At 32.4% G+C, this 16174-nt stretch overlaps 1 protein-coding gene, 1 long non-coding RNA gene and 1 pseudogene across 2 annotated transcripts; 1 reads left to right on the plus strand and 2 right to left on the minus strand.

Moving 5' to 3' along the window:
* Positions 1-5999: 5999 nt before the first annotated feature.
* On the minus strand, positions 6000-7449 carry LOC149513864 (uncharacterized). Its single transcript, XR_016329536.1, has 2 exons — positions 6315-7449; positions 6000-6201 (listed from the first exon to the last, which is right to left on the minus strand). It is a non-coding gene; the product is annotated as an uncharacterized LOC149513864 (long non-coding RNA).
* Positions 7450-8753: 1304 nt separating this feature from the next.
* LOC111301044 (ACT domain-containing protein ACR1-like) lies at positions 8754-11573 on the plus strand (annotated as a pseudogene).
* LOC111299921 (uncharacterized) lies at positions 11449-14847 on the minus strand. The gene is made up of 3 exons (XM_022895443.2): positions 14109-14847; positions 12916-13103; positions 11449-12340 (listed from the first exon to the last, which is right to left on the minus strand). Exons 1-3 carry the CDS (start codon positions 14722-14724, stop codon positions 11660-11662), a joined length of 1485 nt encoding a protein of 494 aa, XP_022751178.2. The 5' UTR covers positions 14725-14847; the 3' UTR covers positions 11449-11659.
* Positions 14848-16174: the final 1327 nt, after the last annotated feature.

A 16174-nucleotide genomic window follows, 5' to 3' on the forward strand; every position in this document is an offset into this window, starting at 1 on the left:
ATTATATCTATTTCTTTCATGACTCTTTTCCATGGCCTATATTACAACCTTTAAAAAGTTTATTTGGATCAAATGTGAATGCTTGAATTGAATGATCATATGTTGGGCTAAGGTATGCTCATGATGAAACGATAAGATCATGCTTGGTTACTCTAATGATTAATGTGAAAGATAGGTGAACGAATGAAGGAAGCAAAAAAAATGAAAAAATGAAAAAGAAGAAAAAAATGAAAAAATAAAAAAAAATGAAGAAAGAATGAAAAATGAAAAAAAATGAAAATGAAAGAAAAGGAATACTCAAATTGAAAACCCGAAAGGGTGATCTGGGTAGAAAAAAAAAACATCTGAGCTAAAAGTTTGATGGATAATTCTAGCATATGGAGGATCAAGGTATCTAAAGATATCTCGAAACTAGGGTAAAGTTTGATGAGCTCAAAATGATTTTGACAGTCAATGAAATTAGTTTTTGAAAAAGAATCTTACTCAAAATTGTCTGAATATACCACTTATCCCGATGACATGCATCCAGCTTGTTTATTTCTTCATTTGTTTTTGCACGGAACTTGTCTTCACTAATTACCTTTCTCCTAATTTGCCCAATGTTCTTTTATTTTCGCATCCCAGAATGAATCAAGAAAAATGTATGATTGTATTATCTCTGTCATGATTTGAAATGATGATGAATGATTGATAATGTGCATGAAAGATTCTTATATTCTTTTGAAAAAAATCCAAGATGATAAGGTAAAAATGATGAAGAGATGACAGAAACTTAAAAAAATGACACATGGGATGGCCTAATGATGAACATAGGGATGGATTGCTTAATAAAATGAATAGAAGGTAAAAATTTATAAAGATGACGTGATCCAAAAATGTATATGGTGATAGATTGGTTGATATAACTTATGAGTTGTGGTCAAATGGTGAGAATAGTATAGGTCAATGGATAAAATTTATGCTAAAATTGTTAGTACTGAAGAGCTTGTGAGTCATGATTAAATGATATGGGGTAATGGACAGAACTTGTCTTGGAATTATTAGTGTTGAAAGGCATATGAATGATGATCAAGTGATGAAAATGACAAGGAACAATTGACGAAACTTGTTCTAAAGTGCTAAGAAGCTAGAATTGGAAAAGAAATATGAGAGATGATGGAGTCTTGAGGACTATATTACCACGTTTTGATTAAAATTTTATGACATTGACATCCATATTACATGCATTACGTTTGTATTATTGTTTGAAGATTGTTTGAAACTTTAGTTTGGATATGCATTTGCATCAGCTAGTCAGCATTTGGATTATGGCTTAGAATATGGCATTATGAGAATCTAGGTTATTGCATTTGTATCATTGATCATGACACTCAGTACACATAAAATTTTAACTTTGGTGAAAGTTTGAAGCTCATTTGAAAAAAAGTTTTGAATATCAAATAAGAATCTTTGAATCTTTAAGGTGTGAAACCTAAAATTTATCGAATGTGAATCTTTGAACTCAAATAAAAATCTTTGATTTTCAAATGAGAATTTTTGAAGTGTGAAATCCAAAATTTGTAGAATGAGAAGCTTTAAACTTTTGGATGTGAATCCCAAATTTGTCAAATGTGAACCTTTGAACCTGAATGAGAAGCTTTGAACTTTTCGATGTGAATCTCTAAAATTCAAATGAGACTCTTTGAATGTGGATGCCAGTCTTATAATTTGCAAATGAGAATATTAAGATCTTGTAAATTTGAATTCTTATAAAACTAAAATTTTTAGAGTCAAATTTCAGTGAATTCTTATAAAACTGAAAGGTTCTTGTGAATCTGAACCTTTGAATTTTGAACTCAATTATGAATCTTTGAGTTTCCATTACAAATTTCATCAGATCTAATCTATAACTCCTTTGGACATGATTGCCAATGAGCATTTATTTTCAAAAGTAGTGGTTGCCTTTGTTTAGAGGAGCAATTTATTTTTTAAAAGTCGTGGGTGCCTTTGTTTAGAAGAGCAATTTATTTTTCTAAAGTTTCAATGCCTCTGTTTAGATGAGCAATTTATTTTTCCAAAGTTGTGGTGCCTTTGTCTATAGGAGCTTTATTTATTTTTCAAAGTCGTTGAGCCTCTGTTTAGAGGAGTTTTGTTTATTTGTCCAAAGTTGTTGAGCCTCTACTTAGAGGAGCTTTGTTTATCTTTCCAAAATCATTGGGTCTCTATTTAGAAGAGCCTTATTTATTTTTTCAAAGTTGTTAAATCTCTGTTTAGAGGAGCTTTGTTATTTTTTTTTAAATAAAAAAATAAAAGATGAATGTGTTGGAATGATCACATGCAGGGTGTCTACATCATTGCACAATTCCTGTTGCACAAGAAATGTACAAAGAGAGGTAGTTGTAGACACCTTAATTAGTCCGGACCCGAGCCCATTGGGTCTGGTCTAACAAGGCCTGGGCCTAAACCCAAATTAATTGAGCCTAGCTCAATAGGGCCCAGATTATCTGACCCAATTGGCCATTCATTTTTTTCCCTCTATTTATTTATTTATTTTATATTTTTTGGTTTTATCTTTAATTTTTTTAATTTTATTTATCTATTTTATTTTATTTATTTTTAGACTTATCATTAGTTTTAGGAGATAATAGGTTGAATTTTATGCAAATTTTACCACGAATGGCATTGACAGAGTTGTAGTTGGGTTCAATTTCTAAAAAGATAAGTGTAAACAAAGAAATCAAAATTAATCAAAAATTCTTCTGATTGTTCCTATAAATAAACCCAGTAATCACAGAGCAAAGACAGAAAAAAAAATAGAGAGCAAATAGAAGCAAAAAAAAAAGGTTCTGATTCTAGTGAACGTTTTGATCAAACTTGAATTTTCTAGCCAAATTTTTTCAGTTTTCGGAGCAAGTTTTCAATTTTCGGTTAAACATTCAACCGAAAACTGAGTTCTGATAGAGAAGAAATATAGAGAAAAGAGAGGTATATAGAGTCTGAAGAACATGTTTATCCCACCGTCATCTTTGCTGGATCACCATCTTCATTGCTGCAGTCTCCACTGCTACATGAGAACAATCACCATCAACACAGATCTACTACCACCATTATCATCAATACCACATGAGTCTATAAGCTTTGATAGCACCGCCTAAGCACTCTGCCATTACAAGCACCATTAGTTGGGAAATATTGTCATCCATCAGCCACAACTTTAGGCTCTAGTACCACAACAAAAGTCAGGCTTGAAGAAAATGCACTCAAAATTCGTGGGTATTCCTCAACAAAGACTTGTCTTTCTTTAAAAAATAATAATTTTTAAAAAGAAGCACATGGAGGAAATATCCAATTTGGACCAAAATCATGAAGGCCTCTTACAAGTAGGTACTATTGGCTTTGCATAGGAGGCTTGCTCAAAGCCATTTGCATTTAGATGGATGGAACACTTGCTGACATTACTAAAGTAGCAATGCTTTATTTATAATATTGAAAGGTACTTTTTACTCATTTACTTGTGTATTCATTTATTTAATTCTTTATTTATTTTATTTATTTACTTATTTTATTCAATAGAATAATAAATAATAAAATAATAAAAATAAAAATTTTGAGAATAAATATTAATTATCCAATGATGGAATTTATAAAAATTTCAAATGGTAAATTTTTATAAAATTCTTAGGTGAGAAATTTTGTTTAAATTTGTCCCAAATGGTGGAATAATTTAGATAAAGTTTCAATAATAATAATTAATATTTATTTTCAAACAAAAAAATGAAAAAATATATATAAAAATTGTGGGAATTAAATACAAATTACCTAATGATGAGATTCTTAGAAATTTTAAATGGTAAATTCTTAAGAAATCTCTAGGTGAGAAATTTTCTCTAAATTTATCCCAAATTGTGGAATAATTTAAATGAAAGTTTTCAATAAAAGTAATTGTATTCTTTTTTTCCAAATAAAAAATTTGGCTTGAAAATATATGATAATTATCCAAAGATGAGATTTTTAGAAGTTTCAAATGGTAAATTTCTAATAAATCTCTAGGTGAGAATTTTTCTCTAAATTTGACCCAAATAGTGGAATAACTTATATGAAATTTCAATAAAAATAATTGTCATACTATTTTCTTTCCAAAAAAAGAAAAAAAAAATTTAAATAGGCCCAAATAGTAAAAATTTTAAAAATTCAAAAGAGAAAATATTTTTAATTTAGCCCAAATTGTAGAATAATTAGATCTATTTTCAACAAAAAATGATAATAATAAAAAATAATAAATAAACCTTTTTTCGATGACGGAGCCTCTTCAAAAAATCAAATGAGATTCTTGAATACTCTTGAGGTGATGAAATATTTTTTAAGAATTCTAACAGATTGATGGAGAATCTTATAAATTATTTTTAATATTTCAACATAAAAATTTGAGACCTTTAGACTCAAGACCATAGGATAAATTCAAAATAATATTGTACCATCCTTCGGATGGGCATGTGGGGGTGCTATAACCTTTCACACATGTAAACGAACTCTCAAACACTGTTCTGATTAGTAGATCTGAACATATTCTTTTAAGAACCCTTAGCCAAGCTTAGGAACTTCTTAAGATGATAGATTCTTCAGGTGACCAATTACACCTAATCAAAAAGATTGATAGTGACTCCATTCATTTGATAAATCTAACTATAGATTCATAGATCTATATGTTATGATAATATCCAAAATAAAAAACAAAAAAAAAAAAGCAACTAAAGCAATTTGAACCTATTTTTGCATGGGTTCTTCTCTAGCCTCCCTCCCCTAAGCCTTAAATTCATCTTTGGTCAACCACCAAAATAAGTTCTAACTATTTTTGGTTCATTGAAATCAAAAGAATTGTGCAGGAACCCAACTAAAATGAAACCAAAAATTAATGGAATTTTTCCTTTACCTGTGGATTTAATGTAGGATCATACATACAATTGAGGAAAGATTGAAAAATATAGTTGACAGTTGAAATTTTATTTTATGATTTGATCGATCGGCATGCAGTTTTGCACTGCAATGAGTTGAACATAAATGAGAAGCCTTGAAAAAGTTTGCCATATCAGATTGTATTATCAACTTGCTTGTTTATTGCAAATTGTGCACTTTTTCTTGCCCATAAGAAACAAAATTTGTTGGGTTATATTCTATAGGGAGGGATTTTAAATCATTTCTAAAAAATACAAAAAAATAAAAACTGAAAACTTTGACTTGATGGACCTTTTGACAATGCAAAACTAACACGCTAAAATTTGTGCTCCTATTTTGCTTTCCTTGAACATTATCCAATACTGACATGGCTGCAGTACTATACATAATTAACAGATCACAAACTTAAAGAAAATCTTTTATTTGTGCAAAGGGAAAGATAAACATATTCGTTTTACGTATTAATTAGTTAGTAGAAATCATCATTTAATTAGTTCTCGTGAATTAATTGAGATAATGATGAAAATGAGAATGATGATAAGGTCATGATGTTAATTTAAGATAGTATTGGTGGCTAGGTTATACTATGAGAATAGGTAAAGGGCCGCAAGTCTTGAATTTCAATTTTATATTTACTTGATATTATTTTTTAAAAATAATTATATAAATTAAGTGAGATAAATTCTGGATTCAATAGTTATTTACCTACCAACTAATATTATAGACACCTTATTTTATCCAATATTTTTTATCAATTGAAACTAATCTAAACTCGATTATAGGAATTTTTATTTATTTTTATTTTAAATCTTTTATTTCATATTTATTATTTTTATTTTTATTTTATGGTTTATTTTTTTTTTCTCTTCATTATTTGATTAATTAAAAAAAAAAGGGCAAAAAAACTAAAAGATTAAGATTAAATTTGATGATTGTGATAATTATTATCTAGATGTTAATCTTTAACTTTGAATGACTAATTGAAATGAACTAAAACTCTATCAATATAATTTTATAAATCATTGTGATTCACAGTTTTAAAAAAGAGAGAAAAAAGAGTACAGTGATAAAAAAAAAAGCATACACTAAACACACTGAGAAGTCAGAAAGCAATTATTCTAGATTCATCAACAAAATACAGCTAGCCTAAGCCACCCATACATGAATTCCTCCTTCACCATTGAGTGCTTACCACACCATTATCTTGTGGCTAGAAACAGTCCACTGATCTCTGCCATCCCCCATTTAGGTCACCCATTACCATCAACCCTGCATAATGAGAAAGAGAAACAGTCCCAAGTAATATTCAATTACGCAGCAACGTTAAAGCAGGGAGAGACAAAAAATAAGGAAATAGTAATCCAGAGCCTAAACCCAAAAACCTTATCTGGCGATCAATTAATCGCTAAGAGGCCAGCAGCCTAGAATCAACCCCAAAAGAGACGAAAAATCCTGGCAAACCAAACAACGCAGAGGAAGCATCAAATAATCCAGCAACTAAACACAAAACCCAAAAAATCCATATCCAGACACCATCAAGCCATAAACCTGCAAACAATTCCATAGACATCCACAAATACTAGACTAAAACCTAACAAACCAAATCACTAATTGCCACTCAAGTCGATCCTGCCATTGTCCTTAATCTCCTACGAAACGACCACCTCTTGTCAAATAAAAAAAGTCAGAAACAAAAGAAGACCATAAGCAAAGAACATCAAAATTGGCAGAAAAAGTTGAATAAAGAAGTTGGTAGAAATTCTTGAAGTTTCGGTGTTAACGAAGAATCTACGTTGCTGAAGGAATAATTGGTAGTGATAGGCTGGTGACAAAAGGCGACGAACAAGCTTGGCAGCTAGCAGCCAGCAACGACAATAACGGTGACAAGTAACGATTAGCACGACTTCTGAAGATCTGAACGATGAAGATAAAGATTTGGACGAAAGAAACAACATACTGAAAGTTAGAGAAGATCCGACGGTGGAAGAAATTGGAACAAAAAAAGAAAAACCCGAAGCTTGAACTTCAAATCTGTGCCTTTAGGAAGTGATTTAAAAAAAAAAAAAAAAGCTCGTATTCGAAATGAGAAGGGTGAAAAGCAACAGTGGGGAAAATTTTGGATTGATTGGTTGTCAGTCGATGACGGAGTACGACGGCACCGGTGGTGAAGCGCGACGCACCGGTAATAGAATTTGGAAACTTTTGAAATTTTCAACCTGGATGCTTCTGTCTCTAGAGAGATAAGGAGAGAAAGTTAAGTGTAGGGAGAGAAAAAAAATGGCAAAATGGAAAGAAAAGCTTAAAAGTAAGCTTTTATAGGATTAATAAAATGGTGTCGTTTTGGTCAGGAAAATCGAGTTCGCTTTGACCCGTTTAAAGATCCGCGCCTCAAACATCGCTCCATCCGACCCAATCGCTTAGCCCAATCTTTTCTTCCAATCTAGCATCGCGCCATTGTGCTTCAAACCAAGCCATTTTCTTGTGTGAAGTCGAGCTTATCCCAGCCGCTCAAGTCAAGCCACGTTAAGGTTTTTTTTTTCATTTTTTTTATTATTATTATTATTATTATTATTTATTAGATTAGAATTATTTTGTATTTCTTATTTTAAGTTTTTTTTTATTTTTTTAATTTTTATTTTATTTTTTTATGATTTTTCTAAAATAAAAAAAATTTTTTAAAAAAATATTTTTGGAAAAAAGTTGAAAGTATCAATTTTTCTTAAAAATAAAAATTTAAAAAAATTTTAGAAAAAGTTGAAAGTATCAATTTCTCTTGAAAATAAAATTTTCAAATGCTCTAAGGAAAAGTTGAAAGTATCAATTTTTCTTAAAAATAAAACTTTCAAAAATATTTTAGGAAAAGTTGAAAGTATCAATTTTCTTTATATAAAAGCAATGAATGTTTTTTTAAAAAGAGAGGAAAAGATTTATATCAAAAGTTGAATCATTATTCCTTTTTTTTTTTTTTTTATTTTAAATAATCCGACGATAGAACTTCTGCAAGTGAAACAGTAGTCTCCTTACATATTCTTGAAGGGAGAAAATTTTTTTAATTTTTTATTAAAAGTATTAGAGTCAATTGAGAATAATTTTTAATAATTAATTACTTGATAAATTTTTAAGGCTTATTGGATAACACGAAATTAAGCTGGTACATCTTTCAATGGGCGTTGTGAGGGTGCTATAACTTTTCTCATACGTAACCGTACTCCCGAACTCTGTTCTGGTTAGTAGACCTGAACCTATTTTTTTAGGGACCCTTAGGCATAGGTGTTTCTTAAAAAGATAGATTCTTTAGATGGTCAATCGCATCTAGATAAAAAAAATTGATGATAATTCTTAAAGTTAATGTCTAGCGATAGGTCATCGAATCTATATGTTATGACAAATATATTAGTCAAATCCAATGTCTGTTTATCCGAATGACAAAAAGTTCTTTTTTTCTTAAATAAAATCTTGATTTCAAGTTTTGTGAATAAAAAAAACAACTTTAAGAAAGTTTGCTCCTTTTATAGGGTTGAACTCGGCTCGACCTTAGATTAATCATGGTTTAAAGTGACTACCGAAAATCAGAGGGTCTTGGACAAAAAAAAAATCGGTCAAATGATTTAAAATTCTCTTTTATATACCAAGCTAATAGTCAAATACCTTTTCTAAAACAATGTAAGCATAAACTTGGCAAATTGCTAATGTGCAGACTGTAAATGAGATTCTTTTCATTACTATTAATTAATAATATATCATCATATTTCCTTTTTAATGACAGATGTATTTTAATTTGGTAAACAAGCATTATGGAGTTTGAACTGAATTGGTATTAGATGAATTATACTATTACTAGTGCTAACTCAGTTTGTTCATTCACTGGGTCACGGGTGATGATGATCTTTCTGGTTAAGTCAGCTAGAGCATTAGGTTTCCAATCTTGAAAATTCCTTCTAAAGTTGGCACACTTTCATTCAACTCATCAAGCAATCCATGGTCTTATCTTCTCTGGTTTGAATAAATCTAAATTATAATGTAATCTCTGTTCTTTCAGCATCAATAGAAAGTGTGTTTGCCAGTGGTCTCTTTCTCTCTCTTAAAAAAGAGAATGAATAGTGGAAGACTGTTGGTCTAGCCAACCAATAATGGACCTAATAGAGCCTTAATTGGTTTTAAAGCCTGCTTCTTCTTTCATGGAGATGATTCAGTAAGACTGAGATTGTTCAGCCAAAACCATGGAAGAAAGAAAAAAAAAGCTTCAAAAATCAAATCCTGTAATTGAACGAGATTAGAGAACCCGATTCCCCTTTTTTTTTAAATAAAAAAGGAGTTTGAGAGTGAAAACAATCACAAAAAATAAAAAAGGGGAAAGTCTTAAACTGAAAAATGTTTAGAAGGAGCAAGTTTCTCTCTTTCCCTATGGTGATTGGAGCAGTCACGTTAAGTTTCATTATCTTTTTTTTTTTTTGGTATCGGGGGGGGGGGGGGGGGGGGTGTGGTTTGTTTTAATTTATTTCTTCTATATCAGTTGGGTTTTCCTATTAGAGTGGTATCCGGTTTTGAATCTTTACATAACGGTCATTCCCAGGGTAATTATGTCTTAAAAGTTAAATCCTTAACTTACTCATTACTAAATTGATAATAGAAATGTTCCCTTTATCACATGTAATTCAATGAAACCCATGTTTGTTGTGAATTTTCTTTTGGGTAATTGATTTTGAGGGCAGAAGTGTTGAATTTTACTCGTTGGGGAAAACCCATTACCATGAAGGGGAAGAAATGTCTGATAGCTACAAATCGTAGAATAAAAGTAAGTAGGAAGTTGCAATACAATGGCAGCTAAATATTGCTTGTTCCTGATTTATTATTAACTCAGCATTATCTTTGGCAAGATCAGAATCTCCTTTGCTTTTGTATGGTGGTGGTTTTTAACTGAACTTTGTGATACTAGGAGGAGAGGAGGGATTCCAAAGGAATTACAAACAGGCCTCAAAAGAGAGGTGAGGCCTTGCCATGTCTCAACAGAACATGAAGATCTGTCGTGGAGATGGCTGGGAGGGAACGGCCTGGTCTCATACAGCTACATACGAATTAGGATGCCATGTCACTGCAGCAGTCGCATGGACCCATAATGGCCCGTGGCCTGCATAATCCATGTAGAAGATGGTCTCAAAGGAGGGCCCATAATGGCGCTTAAACAGCTTGCTCAAGTACAGAAAAGCCAGAGATTGTAGTTGAGGCCCATCATGAGAGTGGAGAGCAGAGGAGTGTCCGGTTAACTGCTCCGGACTCCGGCATCCGGTAGGACACAAATGGAGAGGCGGCTCCACCAGTTGATGTATGCTGGTACAGACTATGAGGAGCTCAGGGCTGCAATGGCATCTGCAGGCACTGGAATGGGTGTAACAAGACTCGTGACAATAGAGACTTGCAGGGAAAAAGGGTACTCGGTGGTGAATGTGAGGAGTGGAGATAGAACCAAGCTATTGTGTTTGTGCCTTAACTGACATGGAGTATGTGCTGTTCCATGCAGCGGTTAGCTCAAAGGGCGCCATGGCTGATCAGGTACCTTAAAAGCAGTTCTTGCAAATGGCTTGAGATGTTTATCTCTGTTCATGCCCTTCAGGTTTTGGTTAAACTTTGGTTTACTTCCAGGAATATTTCGTAAGGAGGCAGGAAGGATGCAGTTTGATTGCACGGAGTGAAAGACAAAAACATTGTTTAATTGCAGCAATCGAACACAGAGTCTCCCATGTTAGTTTCATAGACCATGCAAGTTTTGCTTCTGCTTTTGGTGGTTTAAATTGTATTTAGTAAAACAGTAGTGCTAATCTTTTTAAGGTATTATAGGGCAGGGATTGAGGCTGGATTTATGTACTCAAAACAAGATGGGATTGCTCTCGGATGTGACCAGGGCGTTTCGAGAAAATGGGGTATCAATAACCAGGACGGAAATTGGGACACATGGGGGGAGAGCAACCGGATTTTTCTAAGTGACAGATGCTTCAGGGCATGATGTAGATCCGAGGACGGTGGAATTGGTGAGACGAGAGTGGGGAATCTGCTTTGGTGGTGAATAAGTCCCCCAAGAGGACTTCTCGAGCTTCATCAAGTACTAGCAGAAGCAGCAGTGGTGAAGTGGAAGAAAGGAGGAGGTTTTCATTAGGAAATTTGTTATGGTCTCAGCTCGAGCGACTTTCAGGTAATTTGGGGCTCATTAAATCATGAGTTCCTAACTTGGGAACTGCTTTCAAGCTGTAACCAAGCCCTCGTCTGCGCATAAGTCTGTATCAATGAAATAATAGGTTTTTTTTTTTAAATTATTAAGATTCGAGAAGCCTAGTAAAGAAAAGCCACACGATTCTTGTTGATTGCTAAATCTCTAATAGAAAACAGCTGTGTTTTCTAGCTGGCACGGCTCTCTAATCCTTTATCCACAAAAATTCATAGCAATTCCAATCCCGACAGCACTAAATTTTTAGTATGCATTCCTGATCAAACCAACAATGACATATAAACTTGATATGATAATTAAGTGCATAATTATTAAGTGCATAATTTATTGGAGATAAAATTACATGAATATTGCATCGGCACATAATTATCCAATTTTGACAGGGTTTTATATACAAACCACAAAGCTTCCAGAGCCTTAGATCGGATTGAAGAAACAATACACAAGGTATTCACAAGGTTATATGCAAGATGAATCTAGAATACAAATATCTGAAAGGTTTTTGGTTCACATGATCTCTTCGATATCAAGCCAGTCATTTGATTCCTTGGTTTCAGGGTTACAAGCACTTACCTGCTCGGAACCAGAATGTTTATCACCAACACAGCAAACGTCCTTAACTGAGTCTGTAGAGCTCCTGCTGAGCTGGACCCAATCTCTTGAGTCTTTCGTTGAAGAATCAGAGCCAGATGTCACTTTCTTGTAACTTATTGGCACAGCATCATCATCCTCAAGATCGCTGAAAGAAACATCTTCATCGTTTCCAAGAGGGATTGTTGTAGCACTTGTGCCAACTACCTCCAAATTTTCCTCTTTTAACCAGTCATCACCATCATCTTCAAATTTCTCAATAGAAACTCCAGAGGATCCAGATGTCGAATGTTGATGTTCCATCTCTTTCATTGGCTCTTTCTCAATGACAGACTTGTCAACAACCTGCATCTCAGTACTCTGAACTGGGTGTTTCTCTGTTTCAATTTCAACGGGTACAGCAAGAGCGGCCACTTCAGTTCCAGATGCCTTGGGTGGCACAGGCTTAGTTTGAGTGGGAGAAGGCACAGAAAGAGAAATTTCACATGGTAAATTAGCAGTTATATTTGAAGTGCCACTTTCAGAATGATCTTCTGCCGTCTTTGCCTTAGCTTGGTACTGAAACCCTTGCATTAACATTGCTCTTGCTTCAACTATCTGCATGCAGAACATTTAACAGTAAGAAATGCAGAAAGGGAAAGAGGAACGGAGGGGTGAAGGAAGCTGAATCACAAAGAACAGCACAAGCAATCCTTCCCTTCATTCCACGGTAAAATTTTCATTGACAGGTTAAAAAATTATGGGTTATATTTTAAGGAAATGATGTGCATAAAAGTGACGAAAATGTTGATAGAAAGAGAAAGAAGAGATCCTAAAAAAATGTAATCAGACTAAGATGGCTACAGCAAGGAAATGTGAGGCCTACTAGCATAACAGAGTGGCAAAACCAAATAAGCCATATACTAGCACTCCTTTCTCATAAGAGAGAATTGGGGAAAATGGTGTTCAAGTTTGAAATGGACATGCACAAAAGTACATGCACTTTTAATTTCCCATTGCAACGAAGAACTTTGTGCATCTAATTACTTTTTTATTATTAGTTTTATTCTCATTCAGGTAATGGTGGTAGATGAAATTCCGGAAGTGACTCCTCAAGAACTAAATATACATCACCTTGGAATCCCAAAAATCAGGGGCTTAACTAATGAAAACAAAAGGACCCACAAACTTACTTGGGGAGTAGACAGAAGTTCTGCATCAAGTTTATTTAGTCGAGGATGCAAAAGTACAAAATAGATCTTCCAAAAGCAACTCTCACGCATATATCCCGGGCAAAGTTCAATCCTAAGAGCAGCCAATCTTGGTGCAAGACGCTCAACAGCTAAAGCATGTTCTTGTTGTGCATCAGACATATCAAAATCTGAAATTTCAAAAAATATAAGAACTCTTGAAATAAGCCAGATTCATACCTAAAACATTAAATGTATATTTGCACAAACACATCGTTGAACTAAGGGTAGAGTGGAATATTATGGAAAACCAATCTAACATAGAGGCAAAGCAGTGATAATAAAATATACCACTAAATGCAGCTTCATATAAGACACCAAAATATTCAGACAGTTTTTCAAAAGCCACAAGTTTGCAATATGCTTTATTTGACATGTAGGTCATCTAAATGAAAGAAAAGATATGCGATTTAACCAAGACTTAGTTAACTAGAAAATAAAACAAAAATAGTCATAAGCATCGCCAAGAACCAGAAGAAAGTAAAATAGGATATGACCAGAAGAAATACTAGCGCATACACCAAAGGTTTCTACTTCATACCTAGAAATTTATTGCAAGGAGCGACCAAGAAATTCACAAATCATGATGAAGAAAAAAATACAGAAAGGTCTGTGATAAGACTCATGAACAGTTTTGAGAATTGCTTTACGACCAGTCAGCCATCAACTCCAACAAGCACCATAAGCAGAAACGATTATTCACACGCCTGGATCGAAGCAACCAACTACACCTATACGGGGTTTTTCGGCAAAAACTCATAGAGTTAAAACGTTAGCCGATTAAGAAATCACAAGTCACAACGCATAACGCAATTGGAATGTAGCAACCATAAAGGGTCAAAATCATAACTTGGTTCATTTTCTCATTCCATTTATTTCAAATTATACCATTCTATAATCAGTTATCAAATACGCATTTCAATTCAGTAATCAAAGTCAATCAAATAAAATCCCTAATTCCCAAAAAGAAAATTCCAAATAGAACAAAAAGAGAGAGAGACGAGAGTTAATCCTAATTTTTTAATTAAATCCCTAATGAATGAACAAGAAGTTAGCTTGTTTGAAATGCACATTAAAATTCTAATTTTTTTAATTAAAGCACATTAATCTGTGAAACTAGAAATTAATTAAATTACCATCAAAATCATCATTATCAGGCACAGGAAAATCAAGCCAAGTTTCTGGATGCATCGCGATATCCCTAGCAAAGGCGACCACTTCTTCGGTCAAACCGACAACGTTTCCGCTCTCGTATTTTTCAAGACTCTCTTCGTCGGATCCAAACTGAAGAAAATTCGAAGCGATCTTAGTGAACTCCGAGACGGCAATATTGTTAGACAGCTTCGAGATTCCGGTCTTGAACTTTCCGCCAATCTCCGATAAATCGCTGCGGATTCCCGCTATCAATGCCTCATCGGACAACTCTTCCGGATCATCGGACGGCGGCCGGAGAGGTTTATCCTCCTCGGCTTGATAGAGCGGTTCGTCCGATGACGGCGGAGGAGACGGAGCGAGGAAGGAGGCAACGCCCCAGAATTGGCGGGTCAGGGTTTTAGTGAGCTCGGAGAGGTCTTCTTTAACGCCACGTGGAGTGTTGGGATCCGATGAGGAATCGGAATGGGAATGGGAGGGAGAGGATTGGGTGATGGTTGGATCGGATTCGGGTTTCGGGTTCGGGGCGACATTGGAGCGGTCATTGTCGTCTTCGTCGAGTTTGAGCGAGTTAGCAATGGATCTAGCTAACCACGACATTGTTTTTTCTTTTTCTTTTTCTTTTTTTTGGTTTTTCTTTTCTTCTTAAAGTTGTAATTACTAATTATGCCTTACAGAGTTGGAAGAGTTTGCTAAACAGGATGTAATGAGGAAACACTAGTGGCAAACACTCCCCTCAACGACAGCGTAGTATCCTTTATGTTATTTTATTATATTTTATTATTTTAAATATCACACAGTTACATAATTAAATATGATAATTTTAAATATGATATGATAATATAATATAAAAAAATTATATATGTATTTAAAAAAACATGTTTCATATTTATTAGTATCGATGTAAAATTTGACATGATATAATTCATATCATGTAGTGTTGATTAATTTAAATACATTATATGACATAAATAATATGTTTAATTTAATTTTATTGTATAAGTACACGTTTAATATGTTTAATACATTTAACATATTTTTTATATTTATTTTAATTTAATATAAATATATAAAAATTATTTTAATTTTTAATTTTTTAATTATAATACTTAATTAATTATTTAATATCATATAAAATTATTTCAAATATTTAATTATGATACTCATTTAATAATTATTTAAAATTATTTTTTATATTAGTAATATAAATATTAATTTAGTCATATACATTATTATTTTATTCTTTAATTTTTAATAATTTTTTTAATTTTGAATTTGATATTAAAAATTAATATAGCTATATAATATAAATTAAAATTAAAAAATATATTAAATATATATTAAATGAGTATTAAATTTTTTTATTTTTTTAATATGTAAGTACTTTTTATATTATTAATATACAAAATTTATTAAATTATAAATAATAGATAATTTATAATTATTTTATTATTTTAATCATATTTTTGTATGTATTCATGTTTGTCATGTTTATTTGTATATATTTGTATTATTCGTATTATGTTTAAACAAATTAATTATATATTTATTAATCTTATCATGTCACATGTAACACTTAAATTAAACATATTATATTCGTATTTAAAATTTAAACATATTTTTATAATTCGTGTCGTATTTATATTTTAATAATTTATATTATTATATATATCAAATATGACACAAGATATAACACGAAAACACATATTGCTAAGTCTATACATTAATAGTATAGTTGGGCACTGAGTTGCCTATGGATAAATCATTTCTAGATCTTTTGACAATGGGTTCGGGTAATTATGATGCGAATTATGGGATTTTTCCTGGATTTGATGATTTTTCAAGCGGTTTATGATCCTTAAGCTCTATAATTAGGATGACGTTAGATCATTGGTTTCAATTTTTTGTCTTTTTCATTAATGTTTAATTCAAAATGTTTGGACAAACAAAATTGTATGTGGTTTAATTGTGAGTTTTTGAATTTCATAGGTATCATAGTATGAATTGGTTTTTTTTTTTTAATTCATAAAGTAATATTGAGTAATTAAAA

Source organism: Durio zibethinus, chromosome 18 (genome assembly GCF_047325235.1).
Source record: "Durio zibethinus cultivar Kanyao isolate XHJ-2024 chromosome 18, ASM4732523v1, whole genome shotgun sequence".
NCBI classification, from domain to species: Eukaryota; Viridiplantae; Streptophyta; class Magnoliopsida; order Malvales; family Malvaceae; genus Durio; species Durio zibethinus.

Coding starts and splice junctions, on each gene's coding strand:
- LOC111299921 (XM_022895443.2), bottom strand. CDS start 14,724: ATGTCGTGGTTAGCTAGATCCATTGCTAACTCGCTCAAACTCGACGAA. Junction 13,104..14,108: donor TGATAATGATGATTTTGATG/GTAATTTAATTA, acceptor TTGAAATTTCAG/ATTTTGATATGTCTGATGCA. Junction 12,341..12,915: donor AACTTCTGTCTACTCCCCAA/GTAAGTTTGTGG, acceptor TTCTGCATGCAG/ATAGTTGAAGCAAGAGCAAT.